Source organism: Pristis pectinata, chromosome 12 (genome assembly GCF_009764475.1).
Source record: "Pristis pectinata isolate sPriPec2 chromosome 12, sPriPec2.1.pri, whole genome shotgun sequence".
Classification (NCBI taxonomy): domain Eukaryota; kingdom Metazoa; phylum Chordata; class Chondrichthyes; order Rhinopristiformes; family Pristidae; genus Pristis; species Pristis pectinata.
The window spans coordinates 3,754,187-3,779,022 of record NC_067416.1 but is presented as its reverse complement, the minus strand read 5'-3'; the positions used below and the strand labels follow the sequence as shown (position 1 = coordinate 3,779,022).

Genomic DNA, 24,836 nt, shown 5'->3' with positions numbered 1-24,836 from the left:
TAAAGAGTCATTTAAAATGATGAATGGGTCACAGGAATGGTGCACAGTGCAGTACAGTCTGCTGAGGCTGCACCACGTGCCATCAAACCGTTTGATTCACATGCACAGGGCTCTGTGGCTAGGTGGGCTCATGGAGAGGTGCAGCACAGAAACAGGCCATTCAGCCCATCTCGTCCATGCCGACCGCAATGCTATCTCGGAATCAGAATCATGTCTATTATCACATGTCGTGAGATTTGTTGTTTTGTGGCAGCCGTACAGAGCAATTAGTATCTGCACCCATCCCAGTTGCCTGCATTTGGCTTGTATCCCTCTACACATTTCCTGTCCAAGTACTCTATCTATGCCTCGCATCATTTTATAAACTTCTATCAGGTCTCCCCTCAGCCTCTGCCGTCCCAGAGAAAACAACCCAAGTTTGTCCAACCGCTCCCCATAGCTCATGCCCCCTAATCCAGGCAGCGTCCTGGTGAACCTCTTCTGCACCCTCTCCAAAGCCTCCACATCCTTCCTATAACGGGGCGACCAGAATTGAATGCCACACTCCAGATGTGGCCTAAGTAGAGTTTTAGAAAGCTGCAACATAACTTCCTGACTCTTTCATTTTTCATTTATTCAATCAGGGGATGTGGACGCCATTGACAACGCCAGCATGTATTGTCCAGCCATAAGTGGCTCTGAACAGAGGAATCATTAGGAGTCACCCACATAGAACATAGAACATGGAACATAGAACATAATAGAACATAGAACAGTACAGCACAGGAAAAGGACCTTCGGCCCACGATGTTGTGCTGAACTAATTAAGCCAATGACACCTAATTACACTAATCCCCTCTGCCTGCACATGGTCCACATCCCTCCATTCTCTGCACATCCATGAGCCTATCGAGGAGCCTCTTAAATGTCTCTATCGTACCTGCCTCCACCACCACCACGGGCAGCACATTCCAGGCACCCACCGCTCTGTGTGCAAAAAACTTGCCCCGCACATTTCCTTGAACTTTCCCCCTCTCGCCTTAAATGCATGTCCTGTAGTACTAGGCATTTCAACCCTGGGAAAAAGATTCTGTCTCCTCTATCTATGCCTCTCAAAATTTTAAAAACTTCTATCAGGTCTCCCCTCAAGCCTCTGATGCTTCAGAGAAAACAACCCAAGTTTGTCCAACCTCTCCTTATAGCTCATGCCCTCTAATCCAGGCAGCATCCTGGTGAACCTCTTCTGCGCCCTCTCCAAAGCCTCCACATCCTTCCTGTAATGGGGCAACCAGAACTGAGCACAGTACTCTGGCAGAAGCCCTTGGGATTGGAAGTATCCAAGTATCTGTCTAAATGTCTTTTAGACATTGTAATTATACCTGCCTCCACCACCTCCTCTGGCAGCTCGTTCCAGACATTCACCACTCTCTGTGTGAAAAACTTTCCCCCCAGATCTCCTTTAAATTTCTCCTTTATCACCTTAAACCTAGTCTAGACTTCCCTTGCCTGGGAAAAAGACCTTGATTATCTATCCCCCTGATAATCTTATAAACCTCTCTAAGGTTACCCCTCAGCCTCCGACATTCCAGTGAGAACAAACCCAGCCCATCCAATCTCACCTCATAACTACAGCCCTCTATTCCAGGCAACATCCTGGCGAATCTCTTCTGCACTCTCTCTATTGCTACCACGTCCTCCCTGTAGTGTGGTGAGCAGAACTGTACACCATACTCAAAATGCCATCTAACCAATATTTTGCACAGCTGGTTGAAGTTTCCATCCAGTAAGCAGGTAAACGTGGGTTCAAATCCCAGCCAAGCCCTTTATTAATGAAGAATTGGTTTGCAGTGTACATGCACTGTTACTGAAGAACAGATGAGCTCACACTTCCTGGCATCCATACAGTTAAACGTTGGGATAAGGAAGTGTGTGTGGCTCAGTCACACAGTTATTGAGTGGTGCCTTTCAGAGGTCCTGTGTAGACAATCAAATGTGTAATGGACAAAGAAGGCCATTCAGCCTAGTAGTCAGTACTGGCTCCTAGCAGGGCAATTTCATCAGTCCCATTCCCTGCTCCTACTCCATTGCCTGGCAGATTATTCCCTCTCCTGGGCCAAGCAAATACCCTACTAAAGGCCCACATTGACTCTGTCTCTCGTCCCTACAGTTATAGGGAGAGATTGGGCAGGCGAGGACTTGGATGAGGGTTGAATTTGCGTCCCTGAGAAGCATGTAGGTCACAGGTGTAAGGACATAATATCTAAGAGCAGGAGCTGGCCATTCGGTGAGAAGTGAAAGATTTAAAAGGGACGTGAGGGGCAACTGTTTCACGCAGAGGGTGGTGGGTGTGTGGAACGAGCTGCCAGAGGAAGTGGTTGAGGCAGGTACAGTAACAATGTATAAAAGACATTTGGATAAGTACAAGGATAGAAAAGGTTTAGAGGGATATGGGCCAAACATGGACAAATGGGACAGCTTGGTTGGCCCCATGGTCAGCATGGATGAGTTGGGCCGAAGGGCCTGTTTCCCTGCTGTATGACTTGACAACTATAATGCATCCTTCCAAACCTTCGTCGGGCTGCCAACAGAACATTTTAGTCAGCTTTAAGGCTGGGTCAGAGCAGGGAAGGGAAGGATGGTGGGTGAGGGGGATGGTCATTTCTGGGAGACTAGACAGTCGTCTAGTAAAAACACAAGTGCTTTCAATGAGATGCAAACTGTTGATGTATGGACTAAGTGTCTGAACTGACAGGCAAGAGAAGAAAGAACAAGTTATAATGCTACATGAGTGGTTGCTGTCTTATGCTCTGGTTGTTTGCCAAGACAGATTGCTTGTTCTCTGAGTGCACGTGTAATAGTTTGATAACTGACTTGTAGCCTTCACTAGGTGTTGAATAATGTAAGCCCATGTGAAGAGCTTGACAATTAATTCCTTTCACTCAGATCTTGCTAACAGCTTTAGAGTGATGACCAGCATTCTTGAAGCTTTCACTTTTCCTCATGGTCCATTTCATATTCTAAAAAGAACAAAGGCTCACAAACCTCTGAGCTCTGTGTTCCTCCAGCTCTGGCCTACACACCCCCACCCCCCAAAACACCTCTTGTTCCGCTACTAGTGGCCTCCCACATTGGGACAGCCCAGTGGCGCAGCGGGTAGATCCTGACCTCCGGCGCTGTCTGTGTGGAGTTTGCACGTTCTGCCTGTGGCCACGTGGGTTTACCCCGAGTGTTCCGGTTTCCTCCCATGTCCCAAAGGCATGCGGGTTAATTGGCCACTGTCAATTGTCCCTGGTGTGTGGGTGAGGGGTAGAGTCTGGGGGGAGTTGATGGGAACGTGGGGGGAATAAAATGGGACCAGTGTAGGATTGGTGTAAATGAGTGGTTGGAGGTTGGCACAGACTTGGTGGGTCTGTTTGCAGGCTGCATGACTTTATGACTCTACAATCGGCTTCTCTTCACTATTGAAGGCAATGGAAGAAACCGGACTGGAGCACCCAGAGAGAAGCGGAAAAATTGTTCTTCACACTGGAGGGAAGTTCTCCAGGGACAGGTAAAGAGCCACTGTTTTTCTTAATATAAATTAATTATTCGGCCATGCAATTTTCCAACTTAATACTTGGAGGTGCAGAAAGTGTGTGGGGGAGAGGTAATAGTCATCAAGGAGATAACGGATAGTCTGATGGAATGGGCAGGTGGGGGCAGGTGAAACTTAATGCTGAGAAATGGTGGTGAGATGAGAAGAGAGAAAGTCAAAGTCGAAGTCGGGGTTTATTGTCATCTGCACAAGTCCACATCTGCACAAGTGCAATGAAAAACTTACTTGCAGCAGCATCACAGGCACATAGCATCAGATACGCAGCATTCACAAGAAAAACATAAATTATACATAACTTTTACAAGAAAGAACACAATTAGAACAAAAAAAAACGCAAAGTCCATTTTAGTGGAAAGTGGTCATAGTGTTGTTAAACTGTAGTGATTAGGATTGTGCTGGTTGGTTCAAGAACTGAATGGTTGAAGGGAAGTAACTGTTTTTGAACCTGGTGATGTGGAATATAAACTATAGGGCATGATTCTCAAAGGTGTACAGGGACAGAGAGGACTTCAGGCGTACGCCCATGAGTGTTGAAAGTAGCAGCGGAGTTTGAGAAAGAAACATGCCAAATTTCTTTAGCCTCCTGAGGAAGTATCTGAAGGGAAAGAACGTGCACGGCAATGAGGAGTGGCCAGGGAAGTGGGAATGGCTGGATTACTCTTGCATAGAGATGAGCTGAATGGTGTCACTCTGTGCTTCAGCTGCCTGAGCCCTGAGCCCTGGACTTTCCTCCCCTGACTTTCTGTCTCTCCTTTTGCTAAAATGCTCATTAAACCCTGAACCTCAAAAGACTATGTTGGAAAACCTACTCTTATCCAAATGTTAGTAATCTGTCCTCATGTGTGAGATAGGACAGATGACTAAATGTACATGAAGCTGGGAATCTTTTCCCATATTAAGGTGCTACATAAATGCAGGTTGTCATCGATTTTCCGATCACCGTATCTATTTGCTTTGAGGGTGGTTTGTGGAACCTGAAAAGTGACCCATTTATAAAGCTCTCCAATCTCAGTCCCGATGTGGGGTTTTGACCCAAAATGTTGACAATTCCTTTCCCTCCTCAAATGCTGCTCGACCCGCTGAGTTCCTCCAGCAGATTGTTTCAGCAGACCTACAATGTGTTGACAAATTTTGTCTGACTGAAAGGAGACACAAGGGACTGCAGATGCTGGAATCTGAAGCAACACACAAGATGCTGGAGGAACTCGTGGATCAAGCAGCATCTGTAGTAAAGATGAAGGCTCTCGACCTGAAACGTTGACTGTCCATTTCCCTCCACAGATGCTGCCCGACCCGCTGAGTTCCTCCAGCATCTCGTGTGTTGCTCCTCTGTCTGACAGACAAGGTGTTGAGCCATAACTCAGAGGAGATAGCCCTCTCACCTCTAAGTCACAAATCCAAACCCCATTCCAGTGAATCATCCACATCCAGTGCAGTTCTGAGGGAAGTGGGTACTTTTAGGATCCCAGGAGAAAAAATGCATAACTTACAAAAGAAATCTACCCCTTTAAGCACAAAAACCCAAAAGGAAAAGTGATTCATCTGTGGCTGACAGGAGAAATTAAAGACAGTGTTAAATCAATGGAAAAGCTTATAGAGTTGCCATAAATAGCAGTAGGCCTGGGGATTGGGAGCTGTTTCAGAATCTCAGCAGAAGGGAACGAAGAACTTGATAAAGAAAGGCAAGATAGAATCATAGAGTAATACAAACATGGAACAAGCCCTTCAGCCCACCTCGTCCATGCCAACCAAGATAGCTCTTCGATCTAGTCCCATTTGCCTGCGTTTGGTCCATATCCCTCTAAACCTTTCCTATCTGTGTATCCGTCCAAATGTCTTTCAAACGTTGTAATTGTACCTGCCTCTACCACTTCCTCTGGCAGCTCGTTCCACACACCCGCCATCCTCTGTGTGAAAAACTTGCCTTTCAGGTCCCCTTTAAATCTTTCCCCTTGCACCTTAAATCTAAACCCTCCAGTTTTAGACTCTCGTACACTTGGAAAAAGATTGTGACCATCCACTTTATCTGTGCCCCTCATGATTTTATAAAAATCTATAATATCACCTCTCAGCCTCCTGCACACCAGGGGAAAAAACCCCAGCCTATCCAGTCTCTCCTTATAACTCAAGCCCTCCAGTCTGAGTAACATCTTTGTGAATCTTTTCTGTACCCTTTAGAGCTCAATGACATCCTTCTTATAGCTGGGCGATCAAAACTACACAAAGACGGCACAGTAGCGTAGCGGTTAGCGCGATGCTACTACAGTGCCAGCCAGCGGGGTTCGATTCCCGTCACTGTCTGTAAGGAGTCTGTACGTTCTGCCGTGTCTGCATGGGTTTCCTCCGGGTGCTCCGGTTTCCTCCCACATTCCAAAGACGTACGGGCAGGTTAATTAGGTTTAAAATGGGCGGCGCGGACTCGTTGCACCGCAAGGGCCTGTTACCACGTTGTAAATAAAATTGAAAAAAATACTCCAAATGTGGTCTCACCGATGTCATAGCATAAAGTCATACAGCACAGAAACAGGCCCTTCGGCCCAACTGATCCATGCCAACCAAGATTCCATTCTAAGCCAGTCCCATTTGCCCGCATTTGGTCCATATCCCTCTAAACCTTTCCTATCCATGTACTTGTCCAAGTACCTTTTGAATGCTGTTAATATACCTGCCTCAGCCACTTCCTCTGGCAGCTTGTTCCATAAACTGACCACCCTCTGGGTGAACAAGTCACCCCTCAGGTTCCTATTAAATCTCTCCTGTCTTGTACATTGTAACATGATGTCCCAGCTCATGTACTCAGTGCCTTGACCGATGAAGGCAAGCATGCCAAACGCCTTCTTCACCACCCTGTCTACCGGTGTCTCCACTTCCGGGGAACAATGTACTTATATCCCTGGGTCTCCCTCTGTTCTGGAACTATGTACTTGTACGTCTAGATCCTTCTATTCTTACCCCTTGGTCTCACTAGAATATTAGAGTAGACTGATAAGGAATATAAAAAACAGACTTTGAGTTTTTATGGGTACATAAAGACAAAAAGATTAATGAATGCAAATGTGGGCCCCTTACAAACAGATGCAGGGAAATGTATAATCAGGAATAAGGAAACGGTAGAGAAATTAAACAATCAAACTACATGTCTTCACAGATGTAGATTCCAAGGCACCAGCTAAAGAATAGAGAACATCTTTTTAGTTGCTGAGGATATTTATCCCTCAAAAGACATCACTGGGTGGGGATTTGTGCTGCTTTCTGGGATCTTGCTGTGAACAAACTGACGGCCGTGTTTCCTACATCATGACAGTCATCAGACACATCCAGTGACTGTGATCTGCATTGAGTCACGTATGATGCTTGTCCCCAGGAAACAATCAATATACCTGATTCGTGACTGGAACAAGATCCTAAATGTGTGTCAGCTTCAGCGGAAAGCCCACAGAATGCCAACACAAAGACACTATTGGCATTAGCAATGATTTTCAAGGTCTTTTATTTTTCATTTATTCAATCAGGGGATGTGGACGCTATTGGCAACACCAGCATGTATTGTCCAGGCATAGATGGCTCTGAACGGAGGAGTCATTAGGAGTCACCCACATAGAACATAGAACATAGAACATGGAACGTGGAACATAGAACAGTACAGCACAGGAACAGGACCTTCGATCCACGACTAATTAAGCCAATGACACCTAACTAAACTAATCCCCTCTGCCTGCACAACATCCATATCCCTCCATTCTCTGCACATTCATGTGCCTATCTAAGAGCCTCTAAAACACCTCCGTTGTATCTGCCTCCACCGCCACCCCTGGCAGTGCATCCCAGGCACCCACCACTCTCTGTGTAAAGAACTTGCCCCACACATCCCCTTTGAACTTTCCCCCTCTCACCTTAAATGCATGCCCTCTAGTATTAGGCATTTCGACCCTGGGAAAAAGATATCTCTTTTTGAGATGTCTACTCTACCTATGCTTCTCACAGTTTTATAAACCTCTGTCAGGTCTCCCCTCAGCCTCCGCCCCTCCAGAGAAAATATTCCAAGTTTGTCCAACCTCTCCTTATAGCTCATACCCTCTAATCCAGGCAGCATCCTGGTGAACCTCTTCTGCACCCTCTCCAAAGCCTCCACATCCTTCCTGTAACAGGGCAATACTCCAGATGCAGCCCAACCAAAGTTTTATAAAGTTGCAAGATAAGTTCCCAACTCTTGAACTCAGTGCCTCAACTAGTAAAGGCAAGCATGCCATACGCCTTCTTTACTGCCCTACCAACCTGTGCAGTGAGGAAGCTCACATTGGTGGGTTTGGAGTCACATATAGACCAGACAGGGTAAAATGGGCAGTCACTCAAAGAACATTGATTTTTTTTAACAACAATCTCATAGCTTCATGTTCACCTTGTTGAAGGGGTTTCAATTCCAGATCAGTTCAGTTTAATTTAAGTTCCCCAACTACCATAACACTTAATGCTGGGAATACTCAGCAAGTCAGGCAGCTTCTGTGGAGGGAAATGAACAGTCGACGTTTCGGGTTGAGACCCTTCAGCAGGACTCAGTTGACACTGTTTCTCTTCCTGTGGATGCAGCCTGACCTGCTGAGTGCTTCCAGCATTCAGATAAAGGGTCTCAATCCAAAACGTCAACTGTCCATTTCCCTTCACAGATGCTGCCTGACCTGCTGAGTTCCTCCAGCATTTTGTCTGTTGTTCCAGATTCCAACATCTGCCGTCTCTTGTGTCTCTATTTCCAGCATTTTCTGTTTTTATTTCTGATTTCTCACATCTGTACTTTCTTTTGATTTTCTGAGCTACTGCAGTGGGACTTAAACTCTCTGGATCAAAATTACAGCATCCTGACTACGAGTCCAGTAACTTAACCACTATGCTACCTGGGATGGCCTGGGAGCTTCAGTTGCTTTGGGTACATTATTAACACCAGGATTGGGTTATTTCTTACAGTCCCCAAACACCATCCATCACTCTAGGGCACCCCAGCACTTAATCATCACATCCTCAGTCTCCCCTCCATTGACTCTGTCTACACTTTCCACTGCCTCTGGAAAACAGTCAACGTAATCATTCTCTCTTCTCCCCCCCTCCCATTGGGCAGAAGATGCAAAAGCTTGAGAACACATACCACCAGGCTCAAGGACAGCTTCTACCCCAGTGTTATCAGACTCTTGAACGGACCTCTCACACACTAAAAGATGAACTCTTGATCTCCCAATCTACCTCGTCGTGGCCCTTGCACCTTATTGTCAACCTGCACTGCACTTCCTCTGTAACTGTAACACTTTATTCTGCAAACTTTTTTTCTTTTTACTACCTTGATGTAATGTACGGAATGATCTGTCTGGATGGCACGCAAACAAAAGCTTTTCACTGTACTGTATCTTTGTACATGTGACAATAATAAACCAATACTAATTACCAGTTAGTTGGGAATGGCTGCCCTGGCTCCACTCCCTTTGGCAAGGTGTCCAGGTGATGCATAAATCCAGAGAGGCAGAGTTACTGCCTGCTGGGGACATCTGATATGCCCAGAAGGAATGAAGCCACAGTGACAGTGCTGGAGAACGAGGCATTGATCAGAGAGACTCAGGTAATTTAAACAGAGATTGACCCTGGGGCTACCACACTGCCAGTCACACCCTGGATAATAGCCAGCACTCATACCCTGATTTGAATTCAGGTCAACTTTCTAATAAATTAAACTAAATGATTTACCGCAAATTGATTTTTCTCACTCGCCTTTGGAACTCAGTAAGGTAAGAGACGTAAGATGTAAGTAACCATGGGCTTTGAGAGTGGGATTGCGATATTGTGGGCACAGCTCAGTCTAACCTCCCCTCCATGCACTCTGTCTACACCTCTCACTGCCTCTGAAAAGCAGAGAGCATAATCAAAGACCCCATCCACTCCAGACATTCTCTCTCCTCTCCCCTCCCATCAGGCAGAAGATACAAAAGCCTGAAAGCACCAGGCTCAAGGACAGCTTCTATCCCACTGTTATAAGACTATTGAATGGACCTCTTGTATGTTAAAGATGAACCCTTGACCTCAAAATCTACCTTGTTGTGACCTTGCACCTTGTTGTCTACCTGCACTGCACATCTCTGTAATTGTAACACTTTATTCTGCATTCTGTTACTGCCTTTCCTTTGAACTTATGTTCTGAAATAATCTGTATGGATGGCATGGAATTTTTCACTGTACCTCGGTACATGTGACAATAATAAACCAGTACCAATTCCAATTCCAAAACCCTTTCGTTTCTATATTGGACCACCAGCATCTCCAGCAGGGCCCAAATCAAACTCCTCCTCAATGGATTACTTCCAGACAGCACCGACTGTTACTGCCACTGCCAATCTGGGAGCAGTTTCCCCAAAGGGGAAGGGGGAACATCCACCTCCACACCACCTTACATGGCTTGGAAAGGTTTAAAAGAGTCTTCCAAACGATTAGGTGCTTCTGAATGTTTTCCACTGTTCTAAAGCAGAGGAACAAGGCAGCAAATTCACACCCAGCAGGAGTGCCACCAACACATAAGAACTTGAGGAACAAGAGCAGGACAAAGCCAACTGGCCCCTCGAGCCTGTTCTGCCATGAAATAAGCTCATTGTGTGACCTCAACACCATCCATCCCCTCTCCATACCCCTACACTCCCTTGTAGATCAAGCATCTGCCAAACTCTTCTTCGCACGCATTCAGTGTCTCCACCTCCACTGTTCTCTGGAGTAGAGAACTCTAAAGGTTCATCGCTCTCTGGGAGAGGAAATTCCTCCTCTCTCTCTGAAATGGGTGACTCTTTGCCTTGAGACAATGACCCAACAACCTGCTTCAGTGATGATGGCGCAGAGTCAAGTTGAAGTTGAGTTTATTGCCATGTACACAAGTCCATGTGTGCACAGGTGCAAATGAAAAACTTACTTGCAGCAGCATCACAGGCACAGAGCATCAGATAAGCAGCATTCACAAGAAAAATGTAAATTAAACATAAATTATGCACAATTTTTACAAGAAAGAACACAATTGGAACAACAAGAAAAGACACAAGAGAGACTGCAGATGCTGGGGAAAAAAAACAAATCCATTTTAGTGCAAAGTGGCCAAAGTGGTCGTAGTGTTGCTAACCTGTTGTGATTAGGGTTTTGCTGGTTGGTTCAAGAACCGAATGGTTGAAGGGAAGTCATTGTCCTTGAATCATAGAGTCATAGAATTATACAGCACAGAAACAGGTTCTAAGGACCAATTGGTCCATGCTGACCTAGGTGCTTACCTGAGCTCCATTTGCCCGTGTTTGGCCCACATCCCTCTAACCCTTTCCTATCCATGTACCTGTCCAAGTGCCTTTTTACTACTGTAATTGGAACCGCCTCAACCACTTCCTCTGGCAGCTCGTTCCACACACCCACCACCCTCTGTGTGAAGAAGTTGCCCCTCAGGTCTCTTTTAAATCTTAAAACCCATGCCCCCTAGTTACAGACCCCCCCTACCCTGAGAGAAAGACTGTGACCATCCACTTTATTTCTGGCTCTTATGATCTTCTGTAGGTCGACAAAGGAACCAAGGCAAAGCTGGTAGAACTGTGTCGTGGGGTTGTAGGCATTCCAGGCAGTGAAGGGGATGGATGGTTGTTCCCCGACCCAAGTCCAATGGGACCTGGCTACATCTGTAATATTCGGCATGGGTGCATGTTTGGTCGAAGGATTTGGGTTTGGAGTGAGGGCATGCCAGCCTGGCTCACTGCTTTATCCAGGTTGGATTAGCCTGGAATTCCTGTGGGTTTTCTTTGCACTTGATCAATGGTAATGCAGTGCTGATTGGCTCTGCTCGACCCTGACAAGGCAGGGATTATAGACAGTCATACAGGGACAGGCCCTTCAATCCACCACACCCATACTGACCATCACGTGACCTTCTAGGAGAAGATACAGGAGCTTTAAATCCCGGACATCCAGACTCAAGAACAGCTTCTTCCCCACTGCTGTCAGACTCGTGAACCAGTCGGTCTGCTGGAGGGATTCAGCAGGTTGAGCAGCATCTGTGGGAGGAAAGGGATTGTCTATGTTTCGGGTCGAAACCCTGCACCAGGTCCAGGCACTTAGGAGTACAAATACCTGGTTCCCTGGCAGTTGCACCTCAGGTAGACAGGGTGGTGAAGAAGGCGTTTGGCACACTGGCCTTCATCAGTCAGGGCAATGAGTGTAGGAGTTGGGACGTTATGTTGCAGCTGTACCAGATGTTGGTGAGGCTGCACCTGGAGTATAGTGTTCAGCTTTGGTCGCCCTGTTATAGGAAAGACGTCATTAAGCTGGAAAGAGCGCAGAGAAGATTGACGAGAATGTTGCCAGGACTCGAGGGACTGAGTTATAGGGAGAGGTTGGACAGGCTAGGGCTTTATTCCTTGGAGTGTAGGAGACCGAAGGGTGACCTTATGGAGGTGTATAAAATCATGAGGGGCATAGACAAGGGTGAATGTGCTCAGTCTTCTTCCCAGGGTAGGGGAGCCTAGAACTAGAGGGCATAGGTTTAAGGTGAGAGGGGAAAGAACATAGAACAGTACAACGCTGGACAGGCCATTCGGCCCACAATGTTGTGCTGATCTTGATGCCAATTTACACTAAATGTCCTCCTCCTGTGTATCATCCACATCCCTCCATCCCTTCACATTCATGTGTCTATCCAAAAGCCTCTTAAACGCCACCAAACTGCCTCCTTCCAACACTACCCCCGGTAACCCATTCCAGGCACATACCACTCTCTGCATAAAAATTTTGCCCTTCTCATCACCTTTAAACTTCCCCCTTTAACCTTAAAAGCACGTCCTCTGGTGTTTGACATCTCTACCCTGGGGAAAAGATTTAAAAGGGACCTGCTGGGAGACTTCTTCACACAAAGGGTGGTGTGTTATGTGGAACGAGCTGCCAGAAGAAGTGGTAGAGGCAGGTACAATAACCACTTGGACAGGAAAGGTTTAGAAGGATATGGGCCAAACGCGGGCACATGGGACCATCTTAGATGGGCATCTTGGTCGGCATGGACCAGTTGGGCCGAAGGGCCTGTTTGTGTGCTGTATGACTCTATGACACTATGTACCTTCACGGCTTCGGTCTGGACGAGACCACCACCCAGAAACTCTCAGGTGGTGCCCCACTAAGTTTGAGGACCTGTGCAGTGATGGGCACTGGGTATCCAAGGCAGCAAGCAGTCCAGTTAAAGGGAGCACAGATTGCAGTAACAGGGGAATCAACTAACAGCCAGCGGTCCCACCAGTGCAATGCCTGGGCTGATGTGTGAACTGCAGATTAAAGTGTGTCAGCTGGAAGAGAAGGAATCAAAATGCGTGACTACCATTTAATGCATGGGACCCAGGCAGTCTGAAATTAAATGATATGCGTTCTAAAAATACCCATGCCACAGAGATCGGGGGAGGGGATCTCTGAGGAGGTGACATCTCTGGAGATATGCAGCGATTACATCTCTCTGAAGGTGACACTGTGCTATGTGGAGCTGGCGTCAAATACCGAGCGTTGACGCAGACAGTGATGCACGGGTTGGGGTGTGTTACGGAGCCCAGAGTTTCTCGAGCGCCTCTCAACCAGACGTTCCGGGAGCAGGAGAGTGCGGAGCACTGCCAGCTAATGTTCCGTCCAGTCGCACGTCTAGTTGCAAGTGCCTTTAACATGTGGAAAGAGCTTAAGGATCTTCAAGGGTCAGAGAGTCACAGAGTAATACAGCACGGAAACAGGCTCTTCAGCCCAACTGGTCCATGCCGGCCACAGCATCCTCCCTGCTAGTCCCAGTTGCCTGCGTTCGGCCCATAACCCTCCAAGTCCCTCCCCTCCATGTACCTATCCAAATGCCTCTTAAATGTTGCAATTGTACCCGCCTCAACCACTTCCTCTGGCAGCTCGTTCCAGGTACTCACCACCCTCTGTGTAAAGAAGTTACATCTCAGGTCTCTTTTAAATCTTTCCTCTCTTATCTTGTATCTGTGCCCTCTGGCTATGGACTCCCCAGGCCTGGGGAAAAGACTATGACCGTTTACCTTATCCATACCCCTTGTGATTTTATAAACTCCCATGAGGTCACCCCCTCATTCTCCTACGCTTCAAGGAATAAAGATCCAGCGTGTCCAACCTCTCCCTATAACCCAGGCCCTCTAGTCCAGGCAGCATCCTCGTAAATCTCTTCTGCACCCTCTCCAACTTGACAACGTCTTTCCTACATCAGGGTGACCAAAACAGCACACAGTACTCCAAGTGCAGCCTCGCCAACGACTTATCCAACTGCAATGTAATGTCCCTTGTGTTATTAAAGACTCTGGCAACAAACAGTCATTGAAGAAAGTGACTAAAAGTTCAGTCAAAGGGCTAAAAAAACTTTAAGGAGCAAATTAACAGAGTTTGGTGCATTTGTGTATAATTGTGTGATTAATTAATGTGGTCAGAGGCTGGAATTATACTGTATATATGCAGTAGGTATCATGTGCAGAGGTTCTTGCCAATTGAGTTCCAATAAACACTGTTGGTGTCCTGTAACTGTTACTGTAAGTAGAATTAACCAGAACTCCCGCAGACTCCAATATCTAACTTTGGACCCTCACCAATTTTTATAGATGCACAGTAGAAAGCGTCCTATCCGGATGCACCACAGCTTGGTACGGCAACCGTTCAGCCCAAGACTGCAAGAAATTGGGTTATGAATACAACCCAGTCCATCACGAAAACCAGCCTCCCCTCCCCCACACTCCCTGCAGCCTCGGTAAAGCAGCCAACATAATCAAAGACCCCATCCATCCTGGACATTCTCTCTTCTCTCCCCTTCCATCAGACAGAGGATATAGAAGCCTGAAAGCACGTACCACCAGGCTCAAGGACAGCTTCTATCCCGCTGTAATAAGACTTGTACAGACGTCTTGTACAATAAAGATGAACTCTTGATCTTTCAATCTACCTCATCATGACCCTTGCACCTTATTGTCTGCCTGCACTGCACTTTCCCTGTAACTGTAACACTTTATTCTGCATTCTGTTATTGTTTTCCCTTGTACTACCTCAATGGACTGATGTACGGAATGATCTGTCTGGATGACACGCAAACAAAGCTTTTCACTGCATCTCGGTACATGTGACAATAATAAACCAATTACCAATCACAGAGATGTTTAGGGAGGGTTTTCTCGAGCTTAGGGCCCAGGCAGCTGAAGGCACAGCCACCAATGGTGGAGTGATGGAAGAGGGGGTTTAAGAAGCAGGAACTTGAGGGATTGGCAGAGAACTGGCAGGGTTGTAGGACTGCGGGAGATTACCAAGATGTAGAGAGAGGTGACTGGAATTTTGAAAGAGAGGCTAGGGCCTATGTGGGATTGTTGGGTGAATGAGAGATAGTTTGAGCTGGGAAACCAGGCAATAGAACTTGTGAAGCCTCAAGGTTTAAAGAGAGCAGAACAAGGGAACTTGTCCAGAAGTGCACTAGAATAAGTCAGAGCTGGGGCGTACTGGATAAAACTCTAGAACCCCCGCCTAACAGCACAATGCTCTCTGCACAATGCAGCACTTTTCGCTGCCTCAGTAAAGCAGCCAGCATAATCAAAGACCCCACCCACCCCGGACATTCTCTCCTCTCTCCCCTCCCATCAGGCAGAAGATACAAAAGCCTGAAAGCACGTACCACCAGGCTCAAGGACAGCTTCTATCCCGCTGTTATAAAACTATTGAACGGTTCCCTAGTTTGATAAAATGGACTCTTGACTTCACAATCTACCTCATTATGACCTTGCACCTTATTGTCTGCCTGCACTGCACTTTCTCTGTAACTGTGACATCTTATTCTGCATTCTGTATTGTTTTACCTTGTACTACCTCGATGCACTGTGTAATGAATTGATCTGTATGAACAGTATGCAAGACAAGTTTTTCACTGTACCTCGATACATGTGACAATAATAAACCAACTTACCAATCTAATTTACTAATTTACAATGACTTGGACCCACCATGAGATGCTTGGCCAGGGTGATGACAATTATTGTTCACCCTGCTAGTGACGTCCACATCTCAAGTACGAACAAATGGAGATAAAAGCGAGGAGGGGAGTGAGATGAGCTTCTCCCCGGCTCCATCACAGAGAGTGGGGAGAGTGTGGAACAGGTACTTTTCAGTGGAAAGTTATCAAGTCATGAGAAAGTATGTGAACTTGAATTTTCATATCTGGGACAAGTATTAGAAATGTCAAATGCTAGAGGACATGCATTTAAGGTGGGGGGGGGGAAGTTTAAGGGAGATGTGCGGGGCAAGTTTTTTTACACAGAGAGAGGTGGGTGCCTGGAACGGGCTGCCAGGGGTGGGGGTGGAAGCAGATACAACAGTGGTGTTTAAGAGTCTGTTAAATAGACACATGAATATACAGGGAATGGAGGAATATGGATCATGTGCAGGTAGAAGAGATTTAGTATAATTTGGCATCGTGTTCGGCATAGACATTGTGGGCTGAAGGGCCTGTTCTTGTCCTGTACTGTTCTGTGCTCTATTGCTCCATTCAGTGAGTTTCAACAGAATCCACCCACAGCGATGTGGATGGATTGGGAAAGCAGACAGTGCTCTCTTCACAGAAGTGAAGGTTGTGGACAATTTAATAGCAGCATTAAGACTTCAGAAGGGTTTTGATAGCTTATATGGGCAGCTGTAGGAAGCTTTGTTATCAGAGGACAGGGGCTAACAGGGGACGGAGCAGAAAGGCAAGAGCAGGTGAAGTGTTTTCCACAGCAGGCTGTTGTGATCAAGAAAGCACTGCCTCAAACGGAGGCAATGGGAACACATCCAAAAGGAATTTCTGAAAAATTACTGCTCAAGGGAAAATTTTACGGGAATGTGGAGAAGGATGCAGAGCAGACTCGATCGGCCAAATGCCCCGATTCTGATCTGAAATCTTATGGTCTAATATGGGAACAAGACCAATCAGGAGCGAAAAACGAGCTGCTGAAGGAGCTCAGCAGGACGGGCAGCATCTGTGGAGGGAAACGGACAGTCAACGTTTCGGGTCGAGACCCTTCATCTAGACTGAAAGATAGAGGGGAGAGAGCTGGTGTAAAAAGGTGAGGGGGAGGGGCAGGACAAGAGCTGGCAGGTGATGGGTGGATCCAGGTGAGGAGGGGTGGTAGGCAGATGGGGGAGGGGAGAGTGGGAACAGCGACAGAGGCCGGGAGGTGATGGGTGGAGGGCTGCAGATGGTGGGATCTGATAGGAGAGGAAGGTGGAGCCTGGAACCAAATAAGGGAGGTGGGGAGGGCAGATGGGAACAGGAGGGGAGGGGACCCAGTGGGAGGGGTGTGTGGGTGATGGGCAGATGGGTGGGTGGGTGGGGAGGGTGACAGGGGGCCAGCGGAAGATGGAAAGAAGTGCGTGTGTGAGAGAAGACCTGGGTGGGTGAGAAGGAGAAAGGGACAGAGGGGGAGCAGGTTATTGGAAGACAGAGAATTCAATGTCCATGCTGTCGGGTTGTAGACAACCCAGGGGAATACGAGGTGCCGTTCCTCTAGTTTGTGTTTGGCCTCACCCTGGCAGTGGAGGAGGCCGAGGACAGACAGGTCGGTGTGGGAATGGGGAGGGGAATTCAAATGGCCGGCAACTGGGAGATCCAGACGGCCATGGCAGACAGAGTGCAGGCACTCAACAAAGCGACCGTTGATGCCTCGACTCCTCAGGTGGTCCTTCCCAAATCTTCTGCAGACAACGGTGGACTGAATGGCCTCTCTCTACATGGTACGAACCTATCCATTACCCCGTATATAGTTTGGGAGCCAGTATTCACCTGACTGCCATAAAGACAGCTCCCTCCAAGTGCTGCATTCAAAGGAACATTTTAAATGATTTACAGCACTCAGCAGGGCAGGTTGGAAGGGTTTTTCGATTAATTTGTTTGTTTCTGTGGGCAGATGGTTGCGCAATCTGAAACGATCAGTGGGGAGGGTGCTGAGCATTTGGATAAATTGATTTTTCTGCATGGCCTTTCACAAGCTCTCTCTGCCGAACTAAAGGCCAAAGAATGGTGGGAGAATTCTTGTCAGCCAGCAGACACTGACCCTGCATCAGTCACCACACTACCAGGGCGTTTGTTTTACCTCAGGCACCTTTCAAATGTAGATAAAAAATAAGCGTGGATAAAAGATTCCTACAGCGTTTTTTACGAGCTGTGAATGACGCAAAGCCATCAGCAGCCAATGAGAAGCTCTGTTGTGGCGTATTCTCTGTGGGAACCAATTTTGCACACACCAGGATTACCGCAAACGGCAACGTGTGAATTATTTGAACTGGCTCCACCATTTAATGAGATTACGGCCGATCTGATTGCAACCCCAACTCTGCATTCCTGCCTACCTGTGATTAACCCCTCACTTATCAAGGGTCTACCTACTTCTGCCTTAAAGATATTCAGAGACTCTGCTGCCACCATCCTTTGAGGAAGGGAGTTCCAAAAACTCATGACCCTCTGAGAGAAAAAAAATCACCTCACACTGGGGAACTCGTCCAGATCTTCCTCAGCGATGCTAATTTTGAGTCAGAGAGTTACACAGCAGAGAAACAGGCCCTTTGGCCCACTTGTCCGTGCTGAACAAGTTGCATCACCTGAGCTAGCCCCATTTGCCCGTGTTTCACCCAGAGCCCTCTAAACTTTCCTAGCCATGTACCTGTCCAAATGTCTTTTAAACATTGTTATTGTACCTGCCTCAACCACTCCCTCTGGCAGCTCATTCCATACACCCACCACCCTCTGAGTGACAAACCCCCCTTTAAGTCTTTCCCCTCTCACCTTAAACCTGTGCCCTCTAATATTAGACTCCCCTACCTTTGGAGAAAGTGACAATCCACCTTATCTATGCCCCTCATGATTTTATAAACCTCCAGAAGGTCACGCCTCAGCCTCCTTCGCTCCAGGGAAAACAGCCCCAGCCTGTCCAGTCTCGCCTGAATATCTCAAGCCCTCTGGCCCAGATTGGGATTAACATTGGGCAGGACACAAGGAGGAAGTCTCTCCGTCACCTTGAGTCTCAGGGCTACCTGAGAGGGCAGACTGGACTTTGCTTCAATATCTCCTTGGATGTTCGGGCGGCACTCCCCTCAGGACCACACTGCGTTGTCAGTCTGAATTTTCTGCTTAAGTCTCTGGAGTGGGACTTGAAACCGCAACCTGCTGAGTTAGGGGTAAGTGACTGACTCATTAAGCTGAGGTTCTTCTCCCTGTAGCAGACTGCCCATTGGGGCTGAAACCACGTCACTAGTGACAAGGAAGGGACTGTATTAGAGGAGGGCTGTCGTCTTCCACTAAAAGGGTCTGCACAAGGACGTGCTTGTGTTGGAGAGGGTGCAGAGGAGATTCACCGGGACGTTGCCTGGATTGGAGGGCTGTAGTTATGGGGAGAGATTGGACAGGCTGGGCTTGTTTTCCCTGGAGCGAAGGAGGCTGAGAGGGTGACCTGAGAGAGGTGTAAACAATTATAAGAGGCATAGATAGGGTAGATAGCCAAAATCTTCTTCTGATGATAGGGGTATCAAAAAGAAGAGGGCATGGGTTTAAGGTGAGAGGAAGGAGTTTTAAAGGGGATCTGAGGGGCAGGTTTTTTTTTACACAGAGAGTGGTTCATATCTGGAACTCACTGCCAGAGGATGTGGCGGTGTCAGATACAATCACTATGCTTATGAGACAGGCACTTACAGTAAGTAGGCAAGGCATAGAAGAATGTAGTCCTATTGTGGGCAGGTGGGATTAGTGTAGATGGGCAAAAAGGTCGGCATGGACGTGGTGGGCCGAAAGGCCTGTCTCTTGTGCTGTACAACTCTGTAACTCAGAGGGAGGGTGCACCAGGGAGAGAAGGAACCGATCTATTCGTCGTTATCACACAGGCCCACATCAGGGCACGTGGGGCCAGGAAACAGTCACACGGACACGACCTGAGGACGACAGAGTTAAGAACGTAGAACAGTACAGCACTGAACAGGCCCTTCGGCCCACAATGTTGTGCTGACATAGCTATTCCCTCCTACCTACAGAATGCCCCTATCCCTCCATTTTCCCCTCATTTATGTGCCCATCCAAGCCCCTATTAAAAGCCCCCAATGAATCTCCCTCCACCACCCTATCAGGCAATGCATTCCAGGCATCCACCACTCTCTCAGTAAAAAATGTACCCCTCACGTCTGTTCTGAACCTACCCCCTCTCACCTTAAATGCATGCCCTCTGGTATTGGATCACTCAGTAAAGGGAAAAAGATATTGCTTGTCCATCCTGTCTATGCCCCTCATAATTTTATACACTTCCAACAGATCACCCCTCAGCCTCTGCCGCTCCAGAGAAGAGAGCCCAAGTTTGTACTCGACATCCTTCCTATAGTGAGCTGCCAGCGAGATGGATGGAAGACCCCACGTGGGCAGCAGCGGAGGAGGAGACAGTTCATGTTCCCCTGGTCAGGAGGGGTTTTCTGTTCTTCAAACTGGATCCAGCAAATTGGCATGAAGCCCAGCTCAGGCTGTCTGTCAAATGTCAAAGCCCCCACATGTGCACATACATGTATAAGCACATGCATGCACATGTGTGTGTATGTATGTGCGCGCACAGTATACACACACGCGCGCGTGCGCACACACACACGCACGCACGCACGCACGCACACACACACACACACATCCCAGTCCATCACAAGAAACAGCCTCCCCTCCATTGACTCTGTCTACACTTCCCACTGCCTTGGGAAAACAGGCGACATAATCAAGGACCCCTCCCACCCCAGACATTCTTTCTTCTCCCCCTCCATTCTCCCATCCGGCAGAAGATACAAAGGCTTGAGAACACGCACCACCAGGCTCAAGGACAGCTTCCATCCTGCTGTTACAAGCCTCTTGAATGGACTTCTTGTACAATAAAGATGAACCCTTGATCTCTCAATCTACCTCGTCATAGCCCTTGTACCTGATTTGTCTGCCTGCACAGGACTTTCTCTGTAACTGTAACACTATATTCTGCATTCTGTTTTCCTTTTTACTACCTCAATGTACTTATATGTGGAATGATCCGTCTGGATGGCATGCAAAAAAAAGCTTTGCATTGTACCTCAGTACGAGTCAATAATAAACTAATTACCAATTACATCCCACATCCACGCACGTGTGCACACCACACACAATCACAGACAGACAGACAGACAGACAGACACAGACACACACACACAGACGAACGTTCTTGTGTAGGGATACACACACAAACCAGTGCACATTATCGACGCATACACAGGGATGCACACATGCTCAGATGTATACATCTACACAGGCACAACAAAGACGCATAGACTCACACAGACCGACTGTATACACATGTATATGCACACACACACAAATACACACACACACACACACACCAATGTACATGTGCAGCTGACTTAGATCTGCCATTCTCACTCTATGGACAGAAGAACACAGCATCAATGTTCCAACTGAAAAGGAAATATTAATAAGATGAATACAAATGTGTTATCGCTGGGAGCAGCATTCTCTCACAGGGGACTGGGAAGCAACATCACTCCACAGTCTCATGGTCATCTTAGAAGCCACATCGTCATTCAGATGCCAAATCATATTCTGTTCATGGTGTCCCACGGAGACTGTCCTACTTTTGAAGGGAGGAGTGGAGCCAGGCCAGGGTTTCATGGCTGCGGGCTCGGTTACATTAACTCAGCACAACGGGAACCTTGTCTCACTGCTAGCTACGAGCGTCAGTCCAACACTCCTCATTAATGCACATTGTAAACAGAGGCTGCGTGCAACTCAGTGGAGCACTGGTTGTATTTTTAAAGCAGCAACGTTAGACAATGGGGATTAAATGGTCTTAACATCAGGAATTATTATCGCCCTAAATACCCCACACCCACAGGGTGAAAATGGGGATTTTGAGTTTGTGCATCAGGGGACACAGAGGCCATGTGGAGTGGGGTGAGGAGAAGACCACCTCACAAACTATCCACCCCTCTGTCCCATCGGACACTGCCCCGACTGTGGAAGAGTCTGTGGTGCCCCACATCAGTCTCATCAGCTGCCTCAGAACCTACAGAACTGGAGGGGAAACAAGTCACCCTCGATCCCAAGGGGTGTGGGGTGGGGGGGAGGTAAGGGTGATGGGTGATGTTCCTCCCTCAACCAACACCATCAACAGATAATCTGTCATTTACCACACTGCTGTTTGTGGGACCTTGCTGTACAGGCGTTATCTGTCATTGAATCTTTCCATACCCTGTTTGATCTGCAATACTTGGTGACATCCTGTGAAATTAATAATGCAAGCTCCTTATTTCTTATGCAATTTTCTTCTAATCCAACCAACGATTGACTAAGATCATTCATAATGAAAAACATCAAGTACATTTAATAATAAATACCAGTCAGGACCTGAAGACTGGTGAACCTCTTATTGTTAAGCAGTGGCCTCTAGTTCTAGATTCTCCCCCAAGAGGAAGCACCCCCTTCACATCCTCCCTGCCAAGACCCCTCAGCACTTTATATCATCTACACTGCCCTCCAGGGCCAGAACTGCTTGTGCGTTGCAATTATTAGGGAGGGAGGATACAGTAATCAAGCAATACCTCGGTCATGTGGCGATGAATATGTCAAGGTTGTTACTTACTGGATTGTCAGGCCGTAGCTTTTTGGAGGGGGGCCCACCATCTTCAGGGTGCAACATGTAGTACAAGCGAACCTTGTTGGCGTGTTTCTTGCTCTGAGGGAATAAAGTGAGCAGAAAGAGTTAGGGTCCAAACCGTGGCCCACACAGTCACTCCCTCACCTCCAGAACACAGAGTCAGGGCTTTGAGAAAAGAACCAGGGTGAGAGTTTTGTCCTTTCCACAGTGGGGGCTTGGAAACCTTTTACATGCACAGGGAGTTCCGAGGAAACTCATCTCCTCAGAGAGTGGTGGGAATATGGAGCTCGCTCCCACGGGTGGGGGGGGGGTAGGTAGAGGTGGAGGGTGTCAATGTGTTTAGGGGAGACCAGTACTTGGAAATTGGTTTACTATTATCTCATGTACTGAGGTACAGTGAAAAACTTTGTTTTGCCTGCCATCCAGACAGATTTCCATACATAAGTACCTCGAGGCAGTACATAATCTTGAAAGAGTGCAGAGAAAATTTACACAGATTTTGCCAGGACTTGAGGACCTGAGTCACAAGGAAAGGTTGAATAGGTTAGGACTTTATTCTCCGGAACGCAGGAGAATGAGGGGAGATCTTATAGAGGTATACAAAATGATGAGGGGGATAGATAGGGTGAATGCATATAGGCTTTTTCCCCTCAGGTTGGGTGAGACTAGAACCAGAGGTCATAGGTGTAGGGTGAAAGGTGAAATATTTAAGGGGAATGTGAGGGGGAACTTCTTCACTCAGAGGGTGGTGCGAGTGTGGAACAAGCTGCCAGCGGAAGTGGTGGATGCAGGTTCAATTGTTGCATTTAAGAGAGGGTTGGATAGGTACATGGATGGGAGGGGTTTGGAGGGATATGGTCCGGGTGCAGGCAGATGGGACTAAGCAGAAGATCAGGTCGGCATGGACTAGATGGGCTGAAGGGCCTGTTTCTTTGCTGTAGTGCTCTGTGACTCCATGTGACTCTACAAGGGAAAAGCAATAATAGAATTCAGAATGAAGTGTTACAGTTACAGAGAAAGTGCAGTGCAGGCAGACAATAAGGTGCAAGGGCCATGACGAGGTAGATTGAGAGATCAAGAGTTCATCTTCATCGTACAAGAGGTCGTTCAAGAGGCTTATAACAGTGGGATAGAAGCTGTCCTTGAGCCGGGTGGTATGTTTTCTCAAGTTTTTGTATCTTTTGCCCAATGGAAGAGGGAGAAGAGAGAAGAGGAGGAAAAAGAGGGTCAAACTGAGAGATGGGGAAAGATTGGGGAGGAGGCTCTGGTGGAGTATAAACACCAGCACAGACTGGTTGGGCCGAATGGCCTCTTTCTGTACCGTGTTTCCCAATGTAAAGGCTGGCACGGTTTGATCTCTCCCTGTGACAATTGATGCAGGCACAAATGTTAATTTTAAACCTAAGGATGACAGGTTTTGTTGTCCGTGATATTAGAGGTGGCTTCTGGAATCAGCAGATGGGTTAGCTCCAAACCAAACTCGAGCCCAGGTATCGTTCTGGTGAATTGACCCTGCACTCCTCCAAGGCCAATACCTCCTCTTACAATGAGAAGGCCAAGGTAGGTCCCAGAGCGCCAGATGTGGTCTCCAACACCTACATGTAGCGTGACTCCTACCAATGTTCCCACCTACCCCAAACCATCGCCCTCATCCTATCCCACCACCAGCATTAGGAGGGAAGGCCAACATTTTCATTACGTATAAAGATTCAAATTAGGAACAGGAGTAGACCACTCGAGCCTGCTCCACCACTGAATAAGATCAAGGCTAACCTGATTATGACCTCAACTCCAGATTCCCATCGGGAAAGCAGCCAACATAATCAAGGACCCTATACATGTACTTATCAAGATGGGTTTTAAATGTTGCTAATGTGGCCGCCTCAACCACTATTTCTGGCAGCTCGTTCCAAATACGCACCACCCTTTGCATGAAGAAGCTGCCCCTGATGTCCCTTTTAAATCTCTCGCCTCTGATCTCAAACCTCTGCCCTCTTACACCTAGATCTTATACCTACACAGGGTGAAAGCACATAGTCTTTTTCCCAGGGAGGGGGTTTTTAGCACTATGTGCTTTCACGCTGTCTATGCCCCTCATGAGCTTGTATACCTCTATCAGGTCCCCCTCAATCTCCTACGTTCCAGGGAATAAGGTCCTAGTCTACACAACCTCTCCTTGTAACTCAGGCCCCCGAGTCCAGGCAACATCCTGGTAAATTTTTTCTGCACTCTTTCTAGTATCTTTCCTATAATAGGGTGACTAAAGCTATACCCAATACTCCAGGTGTGGCCTCACCAACGTCTTATATGACTGCAGCATGACTTCCCAACTCCTGTATTCAGTGCCCTGACTGAAGGCCAGCGTGCCAAATGCCTTCTTCACCGCCCTGTCTACCTGTGACGCTGCTTTCAGCATGTACCACCAGGCTCAAGGACAGTTTCTATCCCGCTGTTATAAGACTATTGAATGGTTCCCTAGTATGATAAAATGGACTCTTGACCTCATAATCTACCTCATTATGGCCTTGCACCTTACTGTCTGCCTGCACTGCACTTTCTCTGTAACTGTA

The 24,836-nt window shown here is 47.4% G+C and overlaps 1 protein-coding gene across 2 annotated transcripts in view; it reads right to left on the bottom strand.

The window, feature by feature from the left end:
* zgc:171482 (zinc finger protein) overlaps positions 1-24,836 on the bottom strand; it is a 252,768-nt gene that overhangs the window by 212,751 nt on the left and 15,181 nt on the right. For both annotated transcript variants that reach the window (XR_007957285.1, XM_052027478.1), the window contains exon 3: positions 22,252-22,344. Coding sequence is in view for 1 of the 2 variants with exons in the window: in XM_052027478.1 (XP_051883438.1) it covers positions 22,252-22,344 (93 nt within the window). In the remaining variant the exon portion in view is untranslated. The remainder of the gene's footprint in view (positions 1-22,251; positions 22,345-24,836) is intronic.